The sequence below is a fragment of the Mirounga angustirostris genome, unplaced genomic scaffold (assembly GCF_029215605.1).
Source record: "Mirounga angustirostris isolate CCGP_5_RB_7025 unplaced genomic scaffold, mMirAng1.0.hap1 SCAF_15, whole genome shotgun sequence".
NCBI classification, from domain to species: Eukaryota; Metazoa; Chordata; class Mammalia; order Carnivora; family Phocidae; genus Mirounga; species Mirounga angustirostris.
In genome coordinates this window covers 60906418-60924072 of record NW_026991723.1, presented here as the reverse complement: position 1 = coordinate 60924072, position 17655 = coordinate 60906418, and the positions used below count along the sequence as shown (strand labels likewise).

General features: G+C 47.7%; 1 protein-coding gene and 1 long non-coding RNA gene across 5 annotated transcripts in view; one reads left to right on the top strand and one right to left on the bottom strand.

Annotated features, from left to right (window-relative positions):
- Window positions 1–17655, bottom strand: part of TMOD1 (tropomodulin 1) — an 84938-nt gene that overhangs the window by 46729 nt on the left and 20554 nt on the right. For 3 of the 4 annotated variants that reach the window (XM_064579927.1, XM_064579926.1, XM_045882753.3), the window contains exon 2: window positions 16474–16639. In XM_064579927.1, the coding sequence (XP_064435997.1) occupies window positions 16474–16593 (120 nt within the window). In that variant the 5' untranslated portion in view covers window positions 16594–16639. Of the gene's footprint in view, window positions 1–16473; window positions 16640–17655 lie in introns of those variants that run through there. The other variant, XM_064579928.1, reaches the window with a different exon arrangement.
- On the top strand, window positions 5410–6958 carry LOC123849817 (uncharacterized). The gene is made up of 3 exons (XR_006792154.3): window positions 5410–5526; window positions 5856–6021; window positions 6550–6958. It is a non-coding gene; the product is annotated as an uncharacterized LOC123849817 (long non-coding RNA).

Here is a 17655-nt window from a genome sequence, read left to right as displayed (position 1 = left end):
TTAGCTGAGGGGAAAAGGGTTTGCAAACTCACATCTCTTTTGGAATATATCTGAGAGAGGCCACTGATTTAGCTAAAGTAGGGATTCTCAGCCTTGGCACAATTAACATTTGGGGCTGGATGATTCCTTGTCGTGGGGGCTGTTCTAGGCATTGTCAACTGTTTACCAGCATCTGTGTCCTCCGCCTAATGGATGCCAAGAGCATCTCACCTCCACGTTGTGACAACCAAAAATGTCTCCAAACATTGCCAGATGTCCCCTGGGGAGCAAAATCGCCCCTAACTGAGAACTGTTAAATTGAAGCCCATATCATTACAATAGGGGAATAAAGATGTTTTTAATGTACTTTAAAAATATTACTTATATATCATGTTAGAGTATGGTTTCATTTATATAAATCTTTACTGAAAGCAGTTGATTTTTTATGAAACAAAAACATCAAAGGCCCTTTCTAACTTAGCTTATTGGATTTTTAAAGTAAATATTGAGAATATCAGCCTCTTTAGGAATTAAAGTTTTTTTCCCATAAACTGGTATATTTAATAAAACATAATGTGATATTCAATTAAAACCAAAGACATTTGCATATTTCTTAAACTCCTATTTATCATTTTAACTTGTTTTTAAAAATGGCATGTGACCTCACATGATATATAAAAATTAACTCCCAAGTGGATCCAAGATCTAAATGTAAGAGCTAAGACTATAAAACTTTTAGAAGAAAACGGGTATAAATCTCTGTGACCCTAGATTAGGCAATGGTTTCTTGGATATGCTACTAAAACAATAAGCAACAAAAGAAAAAAATGGATAAAGCGACTTCATCAAAATTAAAACTGTTTATGCCTCAAAGGAGACTAGCAAGAATGTGAAACCCACAATTTGAGAGAAAATTTTTGCAGATCATCTATCTGATAAGGGTCTAGTGTTCAGAATATGTAAAGATCTCTTACAATTCAAAATATAAGTAACCCAGTTTAAAAATGGGCAAATGATCTGAATAGATGTTTCTCCAAGGAAGACCTAAAAATGGCCAATACACAAATGAAAAGATGCTCAACATCATTAGCCACCAAGGAAATGCAAATCAAACCCCGGAATGAGACACTACTTCACACCCACCAGGGTGATTATAATAAAAAGGACAGATAATCGCAAGTGTTTGTGAGAATAGTAAGCACATTAGCATTATTCAGAATAGACAAAAAGTTGAAACAACTCAAATGGCCATCAAATGATGAATGCATAAACAGAATATGGTATGGCCATACAACAAACTCACATCTCTTTTGGAATATATCTGAGAGAGGCCACTGATTTAGCTAAAGTAGGGATTCTGAACCTTGGCACAATTAACGTTTGGGGCTGGATGATGAAAAGAAACATAGCAGTGATACATTCTACAACAAGGTGAAACCTTGAACACATCGTGCTAAGTGGAAGAAGCCAGTCAAAGGAATCCATTTAGATGAAGTGTCAAATCAATAGAGACAGAAAGTAGATGAGTGGTTGCCTCAAGCTGGGGAGGCTGGAGAGATATAGGGGTTTCTCCATTAGGTGATGAAAATGTTCTAAAGTTGGCTGTGGTGAGGGTTGTACAACTCTGTGAAAACACTAAAAAAACCACTGCATCGTACACTTAAAGTGGGTGAATTTTAGAGTAAGTGAATTATATCTCAAATAAAGCCGTTATTTAAAAATGACATATGTTGGGGACGCCTGGGTGGTTCAGTTGGTTAAGCATCTGCCTTCGGCTCAGGTCATGATCCCAGAGTCCTGGGATCGAGCCCCGCATCAGCCTGCCTCTCCCTCTGCCCCTCCCCCATGCTTGTGCGAGCACTCTCTCTCTCTCTCTTTCTCTCTCACAAATAAATAAATAAAAACTTTAAAAAAAGGTGCATGTTAGCTAGGGAAAAATTATAAAAATGGCTAACGCAGTAGCTAAACGGTCAGGGACCTCCAGGGACAGAAGGCCCTTCGCATGCCAGTGACTGGTAGTGATGCTGGCCAAATTTAAAACAGTCTCCTGTTTGATGATGTGATGAGCCTCACTGTGTAAATTTAGTCATGGAGAAGTTAAATGGGTGAGAAAATACTGCCTTGGATCTCTCAGGACTCTTAGAACCTAAAACTGAGTCTCAGACACAGGCTATCCAGTTGGTGAGGGAAAGAGCTCCCACAACCATTTTGTTGGTGGCTCTGACCAGGAGAGCATTTGGTGAACACGTACGTGTGGAGATGTCTCTTTCATTCCTGCATTCCTTGTTCAGTCAACAAACACCTCATGCGTCCAGGCAGTGTGCTAACAGGCAGGGCCAGGACCCCACAAAGAGATCTCTAATATGGAGCAACTGGGGAGAGGGGCGGTCAATGGGAGAGGGAGAAGAAAATGAGAGCAGAGCGTCCATTACCGCCTGTATGGAAAGCACTGCACTGTTTTTGCTTCTCGAGTTCATCAAGATCTGAAACGGGGGTCTGCTTCACTAACTAGCGAACAACAGTCTATCGCTAGCTTCTACGTTGCCAGTAAAGGTTGTATATTTCCACGATGCCTGTGGTCACTGGAACCTCGAACCTTGAAGGAATTTATCTCGTTCTCCTGATCTTAAAGCGTGCGCATGGGAAATTTGCTGGGCAAGTCCTTTTCTGTAGCTAGTTCCAAGGGACGATTCGGTCTGGCTCCCCCAGGGCACACGTCAGCTCTCCATCAGGGGGAGAGATCTTGACAGGCGCATGGCACACATGCATCTTCACTCCAAAGACAGGTTGGTGAGGGGTAAGGTTTGCTTTGAGAGACAACCTTGGTACCTAGGACTCAGAGCACGTCTTCACGTCCTTCCTTACACTTGGAAATGTACTCCTGTGATGAGGGCGGCTCTCTGATCTTAGGCTAAAATTATATGTGTGAGATGCTTGGGAGTGGTGGGGACTGTGGTACACTGGGGCTTCTGGTGCCTCTACACCACCCAGCTCAGAACTATCACCATATGAGAATATGGGTGGTGCTATTAGAGCTGCTCATCTTTATGTGAAAGCTCTTGATTTTTAAACATTGACACAAAGTCCAAGTATTTTAAAAACAATGTTCAGGTCACAGAAAACACATCTGCAGGCCAGACTGGGTCTGTGGGCTGCCGTTTTGCCACATCTGATCTCAGGTTTCTATCAGACTAGAATTCAGTGTAGAGAAAATCAAGATATTCATTCATTTATTTGACAAATATCTCCTTGAGTGTCTCACCCATATCAGGCTCTGGACTAGAGGAAGAAAGAGGTATATCCATGAGTTTTCAATGTAGTGGTTTTAAAAATTATAAAAACACATGGAATTTTTAATATGTTTTTAGAAATAATCGTAGGGGAAAAATTAGGCAAGCTTTTCCTGTGGTTCCCTACTTGTGGGTTTTTAAATGGTGACTTCCTTTTAAATGCTTTTAAAATTAAAACTCGGATGTGCAGCTTGGCAGGTTATCATCTTAATTTGACTTTCACACCCACACTCTGGAGTCCAGTTGTCCAAAGGACGATGGAAACTTTGACGGATCCTTATCGGGGCTGTGAGGAGCTCTAATACCCTGCCGACAGAGGCCAGAAAGGCCAAATATCAAGCATCTGCACAATTATCATTGCTATAGATAGTTTGGGCTACGTCAGAAGCCATCTCAGCTGGGACCACTGTGGGCTTGTTCAGACATGCACACATACACAACACACAGGCACACTCATTCACACACAAACACACACACACTATGTATTAAAGGGGCTGCAAATCTCTAAGAGAGCCTCTGGACCGATTCTTTCATTTCCAGTTGAGGAAACTGAGGCACAGAAAGAGCCAGAAAGCCTGAGTTTATATACAGACGACACTGTTTATAATTAGCATGCCCAAGGATCAGTATGACCATTTCCAGGCTGGTGGCTAATCATACATGAAATGTACCCTAATCTGCTTCTTCACAGCGACAAAATAAACAAGCAACTTTATTACTTTTCTCAAATAAAGCAACTATGTCTAAGGACAAATGAATATTAAAGGTGCCCCCCGCCATGGCCCAAGCTCCAGGAGTCCTGGATTGCTGTGCTGTGACTAAACCCCACACAACTCCCCAGAAGAGGACGGGCCGTGGAGGACAATGCCTTTACTGCATATTGGGAGCAGCCAGCCGAGGGTCAGGGAGGGGAAGGGCCTAGCTTGAGGTCAGACGCTGGACTGAGAGCCCGGGACTCTTGACTTCCAAGCCACAGAAAATGTTCCATCCCGCCTGACAGGCTTCCTCTAGGAACAGACCCTGGAAACCAGATGTGGTGCCACGTGAGAACCAGGCTTCCTCTCCAAGTGTGTTAGAAAGCAAGAGCTCACCTCCTTATCAAACCAGTTTACAGATGGAGAAACTGAGGCCCCGAGGCATGGAGTTCCTGTCCCGGGGTAAGAGTGAAATGAAACCCAGGAGGCTGAACGGCCCCAAATGCCCACTGACTTCTCGCCCCCTCCCGTTTTAAATGATCCAAGCCTATCCTAGATGCCCCACCCCTTTCCACCACATCAGCAAGGCCAAACGTTTTATAGGCCAGTCAGTCACATGATCACATTTCACAAGGCATTTGGCCAAAAAACCACATTTTTCTAACTGGACTTGAGGACTTTTATTTTTCAGTTACCTGCCAGGTCTGTTTCCCCTTGTATAAAATGAGGCCCTCTAGCCCCGCAGGGCCTGGATGATACTGAGCACTCTGCCTCTGCATTCTTGACCAGCAGCTTCTAGATTCCACTAGAAATCATTCAGTGGGGCTTCAACAGAGCTTTCTTCCTTTTCTTTTTAAAGATTTTATTTATTTATTTGAGAGAAAGAGAGCACAAGAGCACAGAGGGAGAGGGAGAAGCAGACTCCCCGCTGAGCAGGGAGCCCGATGCGGGGCTCGATCCCAGGACCCTGGGATCATGACCTGAGCCGAAGGCAGACGCTTAACGACTGAGCCACCCAGGCGCCCTTGACGGAAGCTTGTAAAGAGGGGTCAGGATTTCTTTTCTTTTCTTTCTTTTTTTTTTTTTTAAAGATTTTATTTATTTATTTGTCAGAGAGAGACACAGCTAGAGAGGGAACACAAGCAGGGGGAGTGGGAGTGGGAGAGGGAGAAGCAGGCTTCCCGCTGAGCAGGGAGCCCGATGCGGGGCTCGATCCCAGGACCCTGGGATCATGACCTGAGCCGGAGGCAGACGCTTAACGACTGAGCCACCCAGGCACCCTTGACGGAAGCTTGTAAAGAGGGGTCAGGATTTCTTTTCTTTTCTTTTAAAGATTTTATTTATTTATTTGACAGAGAGAGACACAGCGAGAGAGGGAACACAAGCAGGGGGAGTGGAGGAGGGAGAAGCAGGCTTCCCGCCGAGCAGGGGGCCCAGTGCGGGGCTCGATGCGGGGCTCGATGCGGGGCTCGATCCCAGGACCTGGAATCATGACCTGAGCTGAAGGCAGACGCTTAACGACTGAGCCACCCAGGTGCCCCGAGGGGTCAGGATTTCAACAGGTACAGAGAACTTTTCATGGTTTGACCCCGGGCTGCTCCAGCCTCCCGATCTTCCTCCTCTCTTCAAGGATTCCAGGTCCCAGCCTCTCTAGGCTGCTCCACATTCCACAGCCGCACCCTGCTCTCGAGCTGCCGCCTGGGCGCAGGCTGTGCCCTCTGCCTGGCATTCCCTCCCGCCTCCTCCCCTGCATTTGTCTTTTAAAGTCTTTCCCTTGGGCACCCTGTTTGGCCTTTGCAGTGCTCCCCACATTGATCTGGAAATTCTCTGTCCAAACTCCCCTGGGCACCCTGCCAGCGCTTATATAATGTCACCCTCTTCTGTCTTGGAGATGCTGTCTCTCTCCCTAAGGAGACCGAGTGGGATGTATCTTCGTCTTCTCTGCCTCCCCAGCACCATGCGCCGGCCACCAAGAAAACGTATTCTGCAGAGTCCCGATCCAGCAACAGAGTTGCTCCAGCTGGGCAAGGAGGATGGTATTACTTGGACACCCTCAGGTCAGCATCACACCGGCTGCCCCAAGCGATCTGTCAGGCCACCCAACTGCTGGCCCGAGCAGGTTTGGGGGAGGGGACACGTGAGAGGTGCCAGGGTGGGGGGGCCCAGGATGGGGCCAGTGTCCACAGATGGGAGTTTTAGGAAGGGCCAAGCTGGCCTTCTGTGATGTTTTCTTTAAGGGCCTGGATTTGGTTCATTTCCTCCCAATTCTTCTTGCTCTGCCTCGGAGACTTTGGCAGAGCAGGACCTCAGGCCGCCAAACTGGCAGACTCACAGTGACAACCTCCAAACGGTCCCCGATACCATGTCTCCCCTTTGCTGGTACCGAGAGCACTCTACTCTTACAGCTGAGCACAAGGCCTCTCAGATTAAAGACTACTTTCCCCCGGCTCCCTTGCAGGTAGGGTGAGCCACGTCACTAAGCTGTGGTCGATAAGAAGTGTCCAGTGGCGATTTCTAGTAATCTTCCTTAAAAGGCACTTACGTAATGGCTTTCCTCCTTTCCTTTTTCTCCCCTTTTCCTCTAGTCCGATGCAGCGTGGCAGCTACGACGGCCATGAGGACCCTGGACCATGAGGACGAGGACTATACCCCAGGCTGGCCAGAGATGAGCTGGATGGAACCTGGGACTCGGGGAAGTGTGGGGAGCTGAGCTCCACACCAGCTCTAAATGGCGCACTTCTGGACTTGAACTTGAGGGATGAATAAACCATTGCTCAAGTCACGTTATTTTCAGGGTCTTATACTTGCCGCCGGACTGCATCCTAACTGACAACCTAAATTCTCATCCCAGGGCTGTGGAGCCCCAGACGGTGGGCTCAGTGCTCTCTGACTTTGGCATCTCCTTCTCTAAAATGAAGTTCAAAAGCCTTTTTAAACTTTTTTTTTTAATTTTTTTTATTTATTTTTGAGAGAGAGAGAATGACAGAGAGAGAGAGAAGGAGAAGGGTGAGGGTCAGAGGGAGAAGCAGACTCCCTGCCGAGCAGGGAGCCCGATGCGGGACTCGATCCCGGGACTCCAGGATCATGACCTGAGCCGAAGGCAGTCGCTTAACCACCTGAGCCACCCAGGCGCCCTTCAAAAGCCTTTTTAGCTTCAAACCTCAGAATAAAGGTGTGAACTCCATACAGATGCGGCTTACTGCCAGTTAGTTTTGTCATCATAGGGCATAATTACTCATTTCTGTTCAACTGAACAGACACTGGATTATGGGGACACTCAGAATATCTGCATCTGATTGTGCAAACTGTGCACTGCACAACTCCAAGGACATTATGTGCTCTCTGGTTTATGTGAACAACGTCTCCCGCAAAGCGCAACTTCCACAACTGTCCCTGGATGCCCTGTATCTGGTGGCACAACGTGGCTCCGAATTCAAGAGGCCTAGATTCTAGTGGGCAAATCATAGATTCAGGCCCAACATTTATTAAGCTGCTACTATGTGCCAGGCATTGGGCTAGGTGCTTTTCATATACCTAACCATACTTCCATCTATTTGTGTACGTGTGTGTATGTAAACAAACACAAAATCCTGTCATTCAGAACAGAGCTAAGTTGCAAACTAGGAGGCCTATAGTCTAATCAAATGTCAAAACTTGGGTTGGTTTGGTCTGTGCATTTAAATGGGGCATCAACATTTTAAAATAGGGAACTTTCACATAAAACTTCAGATTTCCAGGGGCGCCTGGCTGGCTCAGTCGGTGAAGCATCTGACTCTTGATTTCTGCTCAGATCATGCTCTCAGGGTCGTGAAATTGAGCCCTGCATCGGGCTCTGCCCTGGGTGTGGGACCTGCTTGAGATTCTCTCTCTCCCTCTCCCTCTCCCCTCCCCCTAAAACAATTTCAAATTTCCAGTATCTCTGGAAAAATTCAGTGATCTGGCAAAAAACTCAATGGCCTTCCCTTCCACATCAGCAACAACAGGTGGGGCTGAACAGCAAGTACCCTTTAGTCAAATACAAACTCTCCTGTTTGCCTCAGTCCCCACCACTCCCTACTGTCCCTGACACAGAGGTCTAGAATCAGTTACTATTCATCATTGACTTGTTGTTACTTTTCTTCCTGGGAGGTTAAGCTGCAAGTGAAAACTTTCTTATGTCCACATCTCTTTTAAGAGTGGAAAAGTGAAAGATGAACCAGGAGGGCCACGTGCCTTGAGGAACTGGCACATCTTCCTTCCTTCGCTTGTACTACCTATACCTGATGTAGGTGATTGGTTTGCTGCCTCTCAGGTAGAAAGTCTTCAGTAGAAGAGGAGAGATGAGGAAGAGACGAGGGGGTGGGAAGGCAGGCTTTAAACTTTATCTACAGGGGTGTCTGGGTGGCACAGTCTGTTGGGTGTCTGATGCTTGGTTTCGGCCCAGGTCATGATCTCAGGGTTTTGGGATCGAGCCCTGCATCCGGCTCCATGCTCCGCATGGAGTCTGCTTGAGATTCTCTCTCTCCCTCTGCCCCTCGCCCTCCACGCTCTCTCTCTCTCTAGAATAAATAAAATCTTAAAACTTTATCTACAGTGATTTTTTTTCTTTTTAAGGGTGATCTGAATAAAATAAGGTAAAATTTTTACTTTTGTTAAATCTAAATCCTGGGAACATAAGTGTCGTCTGTACTCTCCTATGTGTTTTGAATGTTTCCTATTAAAAATGTCAAAATCAAAAGAGAAATTGCTCAGTATCCTCAGTGTGGGGCAGGTGCAGTGCTGTGGGTTGGGGGGGGCGCAGGGAAGTTGGACCTTGAAAAATGGGAGGCTTTTGAACCGAGGGGAAAAGGGCTGTGGGACCAAGATGTCCCCTAGCAAAGAGGCAAGGTGCGGGGTGGAAGAGAAAGGAGGGATTTCCGGGGAGGCTAGAGAGGGGTGCAGGGAGGTAGTCATGGGGCCAGAAGACAGAGGTTAGGGTGGGGACATACTGACACCTGGCCTCGCTCACCCTCACCCTGCCAGGCCCATCCTTGGCTCTGTACATGGCCGGCAGTGTTTCTAAGGATGTGTGCCTATTTTTAGAGCAGAGATTTATTTCTTTCCATTTCAACTGTTTACTTCTGTCCTGGGCTCACAATTCTGCTGGTTTGTGTTACAAGGGAGAACCATAGCCCTGTGGACCAAATTTGGCTGCTTCCTGCATGGCCAAGAGCGTCTCCTCGCTTACAGGGTACCATCTGGAGAGTAGGGAGGATTTTATGATTTTGTGGAGTCTGATGGGAAGCAAAGTTGTGTGACAGGAAGTCCCCCGTTCTCTTCCTGGGTCTGCGGCTGACCTGCTGTGTGACCTTGACCAAGAACATTGCCCTCACTGGGCTTCAGGGGGGTTTTCCCGTTGTTTTGATTTTTCATCACTACAATGTCAATACTACTTCTTACATCATAGGGTTGGTGTGAGGATTCAGTGAAATGCATAAAGCACCAAGTGAATGACGTGTGTCCAGGAGGGACCCCATAAATGAGAGTTTCTTTACCTGCATCATGTACATACATGCAGGGGGCTGGGGAGGGAAGGTTAGATGGTTTCTAAGGGTCCTTTCAGTGCTGTGAGTCTAGAGTTCTAGGTTTTTGTCTCCATTGTTTCTTCTTGCAGTTCATGGCCCCTGTTCTCAGAGCTCTTTTTTTTCTTTTAAAGATTTTATTTATTTATTTGAGAGAGAGAGCACAAGCAGGGGGGAGCGGCAGAGGGAGAAGGAGAAGCAGACTCCCCACTGAGCAGGGAGCCTGATGTGATCCCACCACCCTGGGATCATGACCTGAGCTGAAGGCAGACGCTTAACCAACTGAGCCACCCAGGTGCCCTGTTCTCAGAACTCTTGATGCGTTATGGACTAAGAGAAACAGGTCTGCCTGAGCTTAGCCTCCCACTTACCAGCTGTGTGATTCTGGTCATCCATTTCTTTTTTTTACGATGGTATGGACCCCAAACTTTAAGGACCGATCTCACAGGATCCTCGTAGTGATCCTCGTAGAGATGATGCCCATACAACACTTAGCACAGTGACTGGCCTGTAAAAAGCCCTCCACAGAGAAAAGAGCTATGATTATTATTTTGGGCCCTGCAGGGGACTGTTGCTTTCCACTCTTGTTTCTGTGGCTATAAAGGGCCAAAGCCTCCCAATGGCTGACTTCAAAACCAACTCACAGCACCCGATTTCTTTATAAGGTTGGGATTATCTCTACCATCTTCCCTCCTGCTAATATTTTAATCCTTTTACTGAGACACTTAAGAAAAATTCTTCCTTTTCCCCAAAGCTTCATTATCAAGCAATATTTACAAGTAAATTCTTGATCTTGATGGTATTTTTCTTTCTTTTTTAGAAGATTAGTATTGATGGTGAAACTAACATAACAACTTCAAAGGAAATCATGTTGGAAAAGAACAACTTGCTGGTTATTCCCCACCCCAGGCCCTGGCAGGCTCCAGCCCACAGGTGCTCACAGGAGGTGGTGGTTAACAACATGGGCTCTAGGGGCAGGGCTGGAGGCTGGAAGCCCAGCACCATCTGTGTTACATCCTGGTCAGGCTACCTCATCTCTCTGAGCCTCTGTTTCCCCATCTTTAAAATGGGGCCCATGACCGAACCTCTCAGAGGATGAAATGAGATCATCCACACAAAGCTTTGGCCATGGCGCAACCAGTAAATGTTAACTACCTACTGATCCCATAAGAACGCATACACGGCTCCCTGCACAAGTCACAGTGTGACCCGTCAGTCTTCAATGTTTCTGTACGTTGTCCATTTTCCCCACTGCCTGGTGCAAAGGCAATCTGAACCAAGGAGTTGGCTGGGCTTCAGAGCAGCATCCACTTAACTCCAGAGAGACGAGAAAGGGCAGATCCTCTTGGGGAATCAGTCAACAGTGGATACTTTTAGCACATGGAGCATTCCTCTCCCGTGGGAGTCCAAGTGCAACAATCTCATGATAAGCTCAAGTTTTTCCAGGCCACAGAGTGAGAGATAGAAAGTTTCAGGGACTTTTTTTTTTTTTTTTTTGCTTTCTTTCTTTCTTTCTTCTTCTTTTTTTAAAAATTTTTTTATTTTTTTATTTTTTTTATGTGCACAAGCTTGGAACCCTCTGCTGCAAACAAAGCTGCTTTCCAACTCTGAGTACTGTACTCTGTCACGTGACACTGAGGCTTAACAGCTGCATCACTGAAACCCTAACCCCCTGAAGTGTCAGCTGAATTCAGGTAACAAGGCTGCCAGGAACTGCTCATCAAATCATAGCTGGTTAGAGCTGGAGGGGGTGTGAAGAGGCATCTAGGCTGACTGCACCCCTTTTACAGATAGGGAAACTGAGCTCCAAATAGGGAAGACACACGCCTGAGTTCTGCATTTCAGGTTGCTTCCAGGAAGAAAGGAGGATGATTTTCATCCAGCACTTGCCCCAGTTACAAAACCAGAGCACATCTGTGGCTCAAACTATCTTTCTGAGACCCCCATGAAGCTTCAGAGTGGCTCTCAGAACCGTGTCATGGCTCATCCACTGCCTAGGGGTGGGACGTTGGACAATTTACTTCACCTCTCAGTTTTCTCGTCTGCAAAATGGGGCTGATAACAGTGCCTGCATCACAGGATTATGATGATGGTTGAATGAATGAAGATTTTCAAAGTGCTTAGAACAGTGCCTGGGCATAGGAAGTGCCATATAAGCACCTGTTAAACAGAAATGAAAGCAGAAGCCATATAGAGTGTCCCAGACAGGGCAGCGGACCTGGGGCCTGGTCTGGTTCTGTTTGGACGTGTGACCTAGAGCAACCTCCTTCCCCTCTCTTGGTCAGTTCCTGCTCTCAAAGTTGGGGGCATGGACTCTTCTGGTCCCTGTGCTCCTCCCAGATGGCTGGCACCGAGACCTCTCCTGGTCTGCATACCTTTGGCTTCTCCCTGTGCTGACCTCAGAACACGGGCCAAGGGCAGGTGAAACTGAGCTGGAATGTTCGTGCTCTCAGAAAGTAGGGGGGCCCCCTAGATCTTTTCAAAACTCACATACTGACTTGCAAATCAGGTAACAGAGACATCTCCGTGAAGGGGCCAATTGTGTGGCTGGGACAAAAAAAAAAAAAAAACCCACTGGTCTCTGTTATCTCTTATCCTCTCTCTGACTTCTCTTTCCTTGTTCTTGAACTTAGAGAGAAAGGGGTCTTTGAAAATGCCCATTTTGAAATCACAATGGTATGAGAATCACGGGTCTCTTGATTGCTCAACCCTCCTCCAAATCCAAAAGCACATTTATTTTCTTCTTGCCGGAGTGGAAGCTGAGAGAGCACTCGGAGCCTGTCTGGAATCTGAGTCTCCACACCCTGGTCCTGTGACCGGGGCAAGTTAGTTTCTGGGCCCCAGGTTCTCTGTCCCTCCCGTGGGCACCCACCTTCCGGTAGATCTTCTGGGAGGAGGACTAGGGGTGCTGGCTGTGTGAGAAGAGGGAATTTGCTACCGAGGCCAGAGAACTTGATATTTGGCGTGGGGGCACTGGGGGAGCCCTTCGCCAGGTTAGAGCTGAAACAGAGCTCCCAGCTGGGGCTCCGAGAGGCCTTAGGTGGGGGCTATACTCCAGTCCTGAGAGGCCTTTTCTACCTGCCCCCTGCCCCCTTCAGGTCTGACGCTTGGCTGGGACCTTTGCACCACCTGCCTGACATGCAGACACAGCTTCACTTGACCCCACCCCCACCCCTGCAGGGGAACGACTCCAACAGCCAGATGGCCAGAGGCACAGGCCTTCGCTTCATTGCCCTGGGGACAGAAAGAGTCTGCAACATGGGAGAAAGTCTGTGGGGAGGGGCAGGGCCCCTCCTTAGCTTCAGAAAGGAACTGTCCCACCACCAGCCGGGCCTTCTGCCTCCCACCCATGTCGCTGGCGCCTCCTCTGGTCCATCTTCCCTCAGAGCTCCTGAAACCAGCATGCCCACTGAGTCACTGCCCCTCAAAGATTCCTCGGGCCTACAGAGAAAAGTCTAAACTCTCCGGGTGGCCGTGCATGCCATGCCTCCCCCCTCCACCATTATCCAGCCGAGACCTCCTTCCAGGGTCAGCTAACACCCCGCAGAAACTGCACTGAGATTCTAATTACCGCTGTCCCCAGTCACCTTTCGTACGAGAGCCTTTGCTCATGGCCTCCATTTGGCCTAGAATTCTTTGTTTTTATTCTTTTTTTTTTTTTTTTAAAGATTTTATTTATTTATTTGAGAGAGAGAATGAGAGACAGAGAGCACGAGAGGGAAGAGGGTCAGAGGGAGAAGCAGACCCCCCGCTGAGCAGGGAGCCCGATGTGGGACTCGATCCTGGGACTCCAGGATCATGACCTGAGCTGAAGGCAGTCGTTTAACCAACTGAGCCACCCAGGCGCCCCTGTTTTTATTCTTGACTCAGAAAAATCCCAGGGCCCAGTTCCCAGATCACCTGGCCTGTGAAGCCTCTACCGGTAAGAATCAGTCGTCTCCCTGAGCTCCCTGTCCATGCCCGTCCAGGACGCTGTTCATCAGGCCTGCACGCCCCAGCCTGAGCCGACTGACAGGAGGGCAGGGTCCCTGCCAGGGTCCCCTGGGGTGGCCCGCACAGGGCCTGGCACCCGCAGGCAACTACACCATATTTACTGAGCTGACAAAAGTAGCTAATCCCCCTTTGGTTCTCACTTTTTAAAGCTGCTTGTTCGTGTAATTCTATGTGACAGTGGTCTAGGATCGAATTAGAACAGAATCACCTCATAGCAATAAAGCTGGGAGCTTGGTTATTCCTTGCCTATAGCGCTTGTTTTTCCTGAAGCCAGGCTTCTGGGCAGCAGGGGTGCAGGGGAGGGAGGAGGAGACCCAAGGCTCTCGCACCAGCCCTGCCTTCCAAAGCCCTGGAGTAGCCTCATCAGAGGATCCATCTCCTCAGGCTGGGCAAGGGGAAGTCATGAAGAGCAAGAGGGATTTGTCATTCTATGGGGCCTAAGATCCAGGACCCCTAGCCTAGGAATCTGGGTTTTCTAGAAAGAAGACATTTATTTGAATCTGGAGATAAGGCCAGGTTATAAGCTCATGGCAGCTGAGCCCTGAAGGGACCAACCAACTCCATATTTCATGGATGGGGACACTGAGGCCTAGGGAAGGACAGGGACTGGCCCAAGGTCACATGGAGAGTAAGAGACAGGGTCGGGGGTTGGTGCTGGGACATCTAACCTCTAGTCCTGCATTTCTCCCTCTACACTAACGATGATTACTTGAGGGTTAGTGCAATGGTATAGTGGTGTTCTTTTCTTTATGGATCACTGTTAAACCACAGTTGAGCAATGACAGGTTTTCAAAGAAAGGTGTGAAATGTTCCATTTTTAACTAAAAATATATATAAAATGGAAAATTCACCTCATTCAGTAATATTCATTATGTACTTTCTCTGGACTGAGCATTGACCTGGGGATCTGGGTATAGATAGTAGATGCAGTCCCCTGTCTAGCAGGCCACCTGGGAATCTCTTTCTCGGCCCTGCTCACGGCTCCATGGTGGCTGGCCAAACCACAGGCTTGACCAGGGAGCCTCCTGCCGCTTGATCCTGTCATCCTGACTGCAGAGGCCAATTCTGAGCATTAAACACACTTCTTACATGTGCCAACTATGAAATGCAATGATAAAAACACATCCCCCCAACCAGTGAAAGGGACTCTTGCTGTCCTTTATTCCTCAGTTAATTCCTTCCATGACATAGGGTCCCCATGGCCCTGCAGCAGCTAGCTGAAGAGAACGGCGGAGCTCGCTTTTGCAGACAGTTACAGTGCCTGCTAGGGAGCAATACCTCATGGGGCTGGGACAAGATTCTCCAGAAGGCTGTATTTACTCTGAATCCATGCCCAATATCTGGTGCTGTTTCTCCCCCAGTCAGGATTCATGGAGGGGAGAGGTCCTCCTCACTGCTACCCCTAGTGATCCACTGGTAGCATTTTTGCTTCCTGTCCTTGTGACCTTATGCTCTTCTGGTCTAGAGGTCTTAGTCCCAAAGGGAGGAATGTTTCCGCCAGAAGACACAACACTGACTCCACTGGACTGGACACTGAGACTCCCGCCTGGCCACTTGGGGCTCCTTATGCCACTGAATCAAAGGGCAGAGAAGGAGTTTCTGTACTGGCCGGGTTGACTGATGTGGAATTGGACTACTGCCCCACATCGGAGGTGTGGAAGCGTCTGCCTGCAATCCAGAGACTGCCGAGGGGCTTCTTACCAGCACCATGTCCTGTGATTGGAGTCAATGGAAAATGACAACAACCCAATCCACGCAGGGCTACTACGGGCCCAGACCCTTCAGGAATGAAGGTTTGAGTCATCCAACCAGGAAAGAATCGTGACCAACAAGGTGCTTGCTAAAGGCAAAGGGAATACAGAACGGGAGTGGAAGAAGGTAGTTATAAATACCAGCTGGAAGCATGTGACCGGTTAGAGAAACAAAGACCATAATTGTCATGAGTGTTTCCTCCTTATTTTGTTTTGAATGTGTGTGTGTGTGTGTGTGAAGCAAGTATCTTTGTTTTTCACCCCCCTTACTCTCTTATCATGTAACATAAGAGGTATTGATTTTACATCATAGTATTTAGGTATTATTAATTTTATACCATAGTACTTAAGTTATGGGATATCAAGGGCAGGATTACTCAAGGACTTCACCTCCTCTTCTGGACTCTATCTCCCTCTTATGACCTCGTTACTGTCTTTATAACGAGAGAAGTAAGATTTCAGATGTGTATGGGTGCGAAGTGGACAAGGAGTAGACTTGTGATGGTTAATTTTATGTGTCAACTTGACAGGGCAACGGGGTACCCAGACATTTGGTTAAACATTTTTCTGAGCGTGCTTATAAGGATGTTCCTAGATGAGATTAACATTTGAAACTGAAAAAGAAAAAGATTGCCTTCCCTAATGTGGGTGAGCCCCATCCAGTCAGTTGAAGTTCTGAATAGAACAAAAATCTTGACCTTCCTGACCCTCAGAACTGCCTTGAGCTGGGTAATTGGTTTTCCTCCTGCCTATAGACTCAAACTCAAACATCGGCTCTTCCCGGGTCTTGCGCCTACTGGCCTTCAGACTGAAAGGACGCCATCAACTCCGCTGGTTCTCCAGGCCTTTGGACCTAAGCTGGAACCACACTGCCCGCCCTCCTGGTTTCCAGCTTGCTGACTGCAGATCTTGGGACTTGTCAGCCTCCATAATCGTGTCCAATTCCTTACAATAAATCTCTTCCCTATATACACATCCTGTTGATTCTGCTGTTCTAGAAAACCCTGACAAACACAACACACAAACACACACATGCAGGCACACACATGTGCACACGCGCGCACACACACACACACCTGCAAGAGTAGTGTTATTCCAGTGTCATTGCCACAGAGGGAAACGGGAAGTGGTAGCTACGGGAAGTCTGCCCCTGTCCCTCCCCCACGTGGTAATGGTTGCTGTCCCTGCACCTGTGATGACATGGTCCCCTTTAGTGCCTACTCACGTCAGGGTCCAGCTCATCCAGCTCATTTTCCAGGGTCCTGAGCTCTTCCTCCGTGAGGGCTCCGAGGATTTCATCTTCATCCAGGTCACGGTATTTCTCTAGTTCTCGTCTGTACGACATGGTAAGAGAATTGGTGCTTGTCTTCTGAGTTTCTGTGATCTATGACCTACCAGAAAGAGAAAAATCTTAGAAAGACCCTTCCTGGATTTTCTCTCTCAGAGCAAATCAATGCTTGGCATTCATATGGTGGCCGGGCATGTTCTATGAATCGTCGGGATAATAACTACTATAGCGGATACTCTACTAAGCTGGATTAATTTTCCAATAAAACTGTGCAAGGTGAAAGTCCTGATGGCATGTGACTGAATAAATTGTCATTGATTATATTGGCATGGCCACTAATTCCAAGTAAACAGGGGACTCTAAACGCTTATGAATGCTCGAAGACTATTTTATTCTTAAGTCGTTCAAATGCTTTTCTGTACAACCCTCCACCCTTCACTCCATGCCCTGATGGAAAACATGAATGCTGAAAGTTCTGCCAAAGCTGATTTTGTAAGAGGAGGAGCATCAGTTGAACACCTGCTGCATGCAGGTCCTTTGCCTACAACATCTCGGTCAAGCCTCACAAAAAGCAGCTAATGTTAACCACCACATCCAAGCCCTGTGTTAAGCACATCGCAAGGATTTTCTAATTTAACCTCTGAGTAGATATTTGTTGTTAACCCCATTTTATGGAGGAGGACATGGAGCTTAGATAGGTTGAGTGACTCATGCAAATCATGCTACTAGGAAGTTCTAGAACCACCATATGTACCCTGATCTGCCTTAAGCCCTCTGCCCTCCCTCTTGACTAAAACTGTTGATAATATGACAAGCCCAGCTCACACATCACCTCCGTTGTGAAGCCTCCATGTCCCCTCACTAAGCAAAACTCATCATGGCCCTCACGCTGGGCCCACACCCCTCCACTCAGCTCACATCCATCTCCTGTGGCGACCCCCCCACCCCCCGGGCAGGGTGTCAGTTTGCTGCATCCCCTTCCCCCCAGGGTCCAACCCGGGGCCACACACGCAACAGGATGCTTTTTACTGAAATGAACCTAATGGTAGTTCTACCTGTCTTTGTTTATCCCATCAGACAACCTTGAGGAGACCGTGGGCTCTTCTCCTCTTGGAAAAT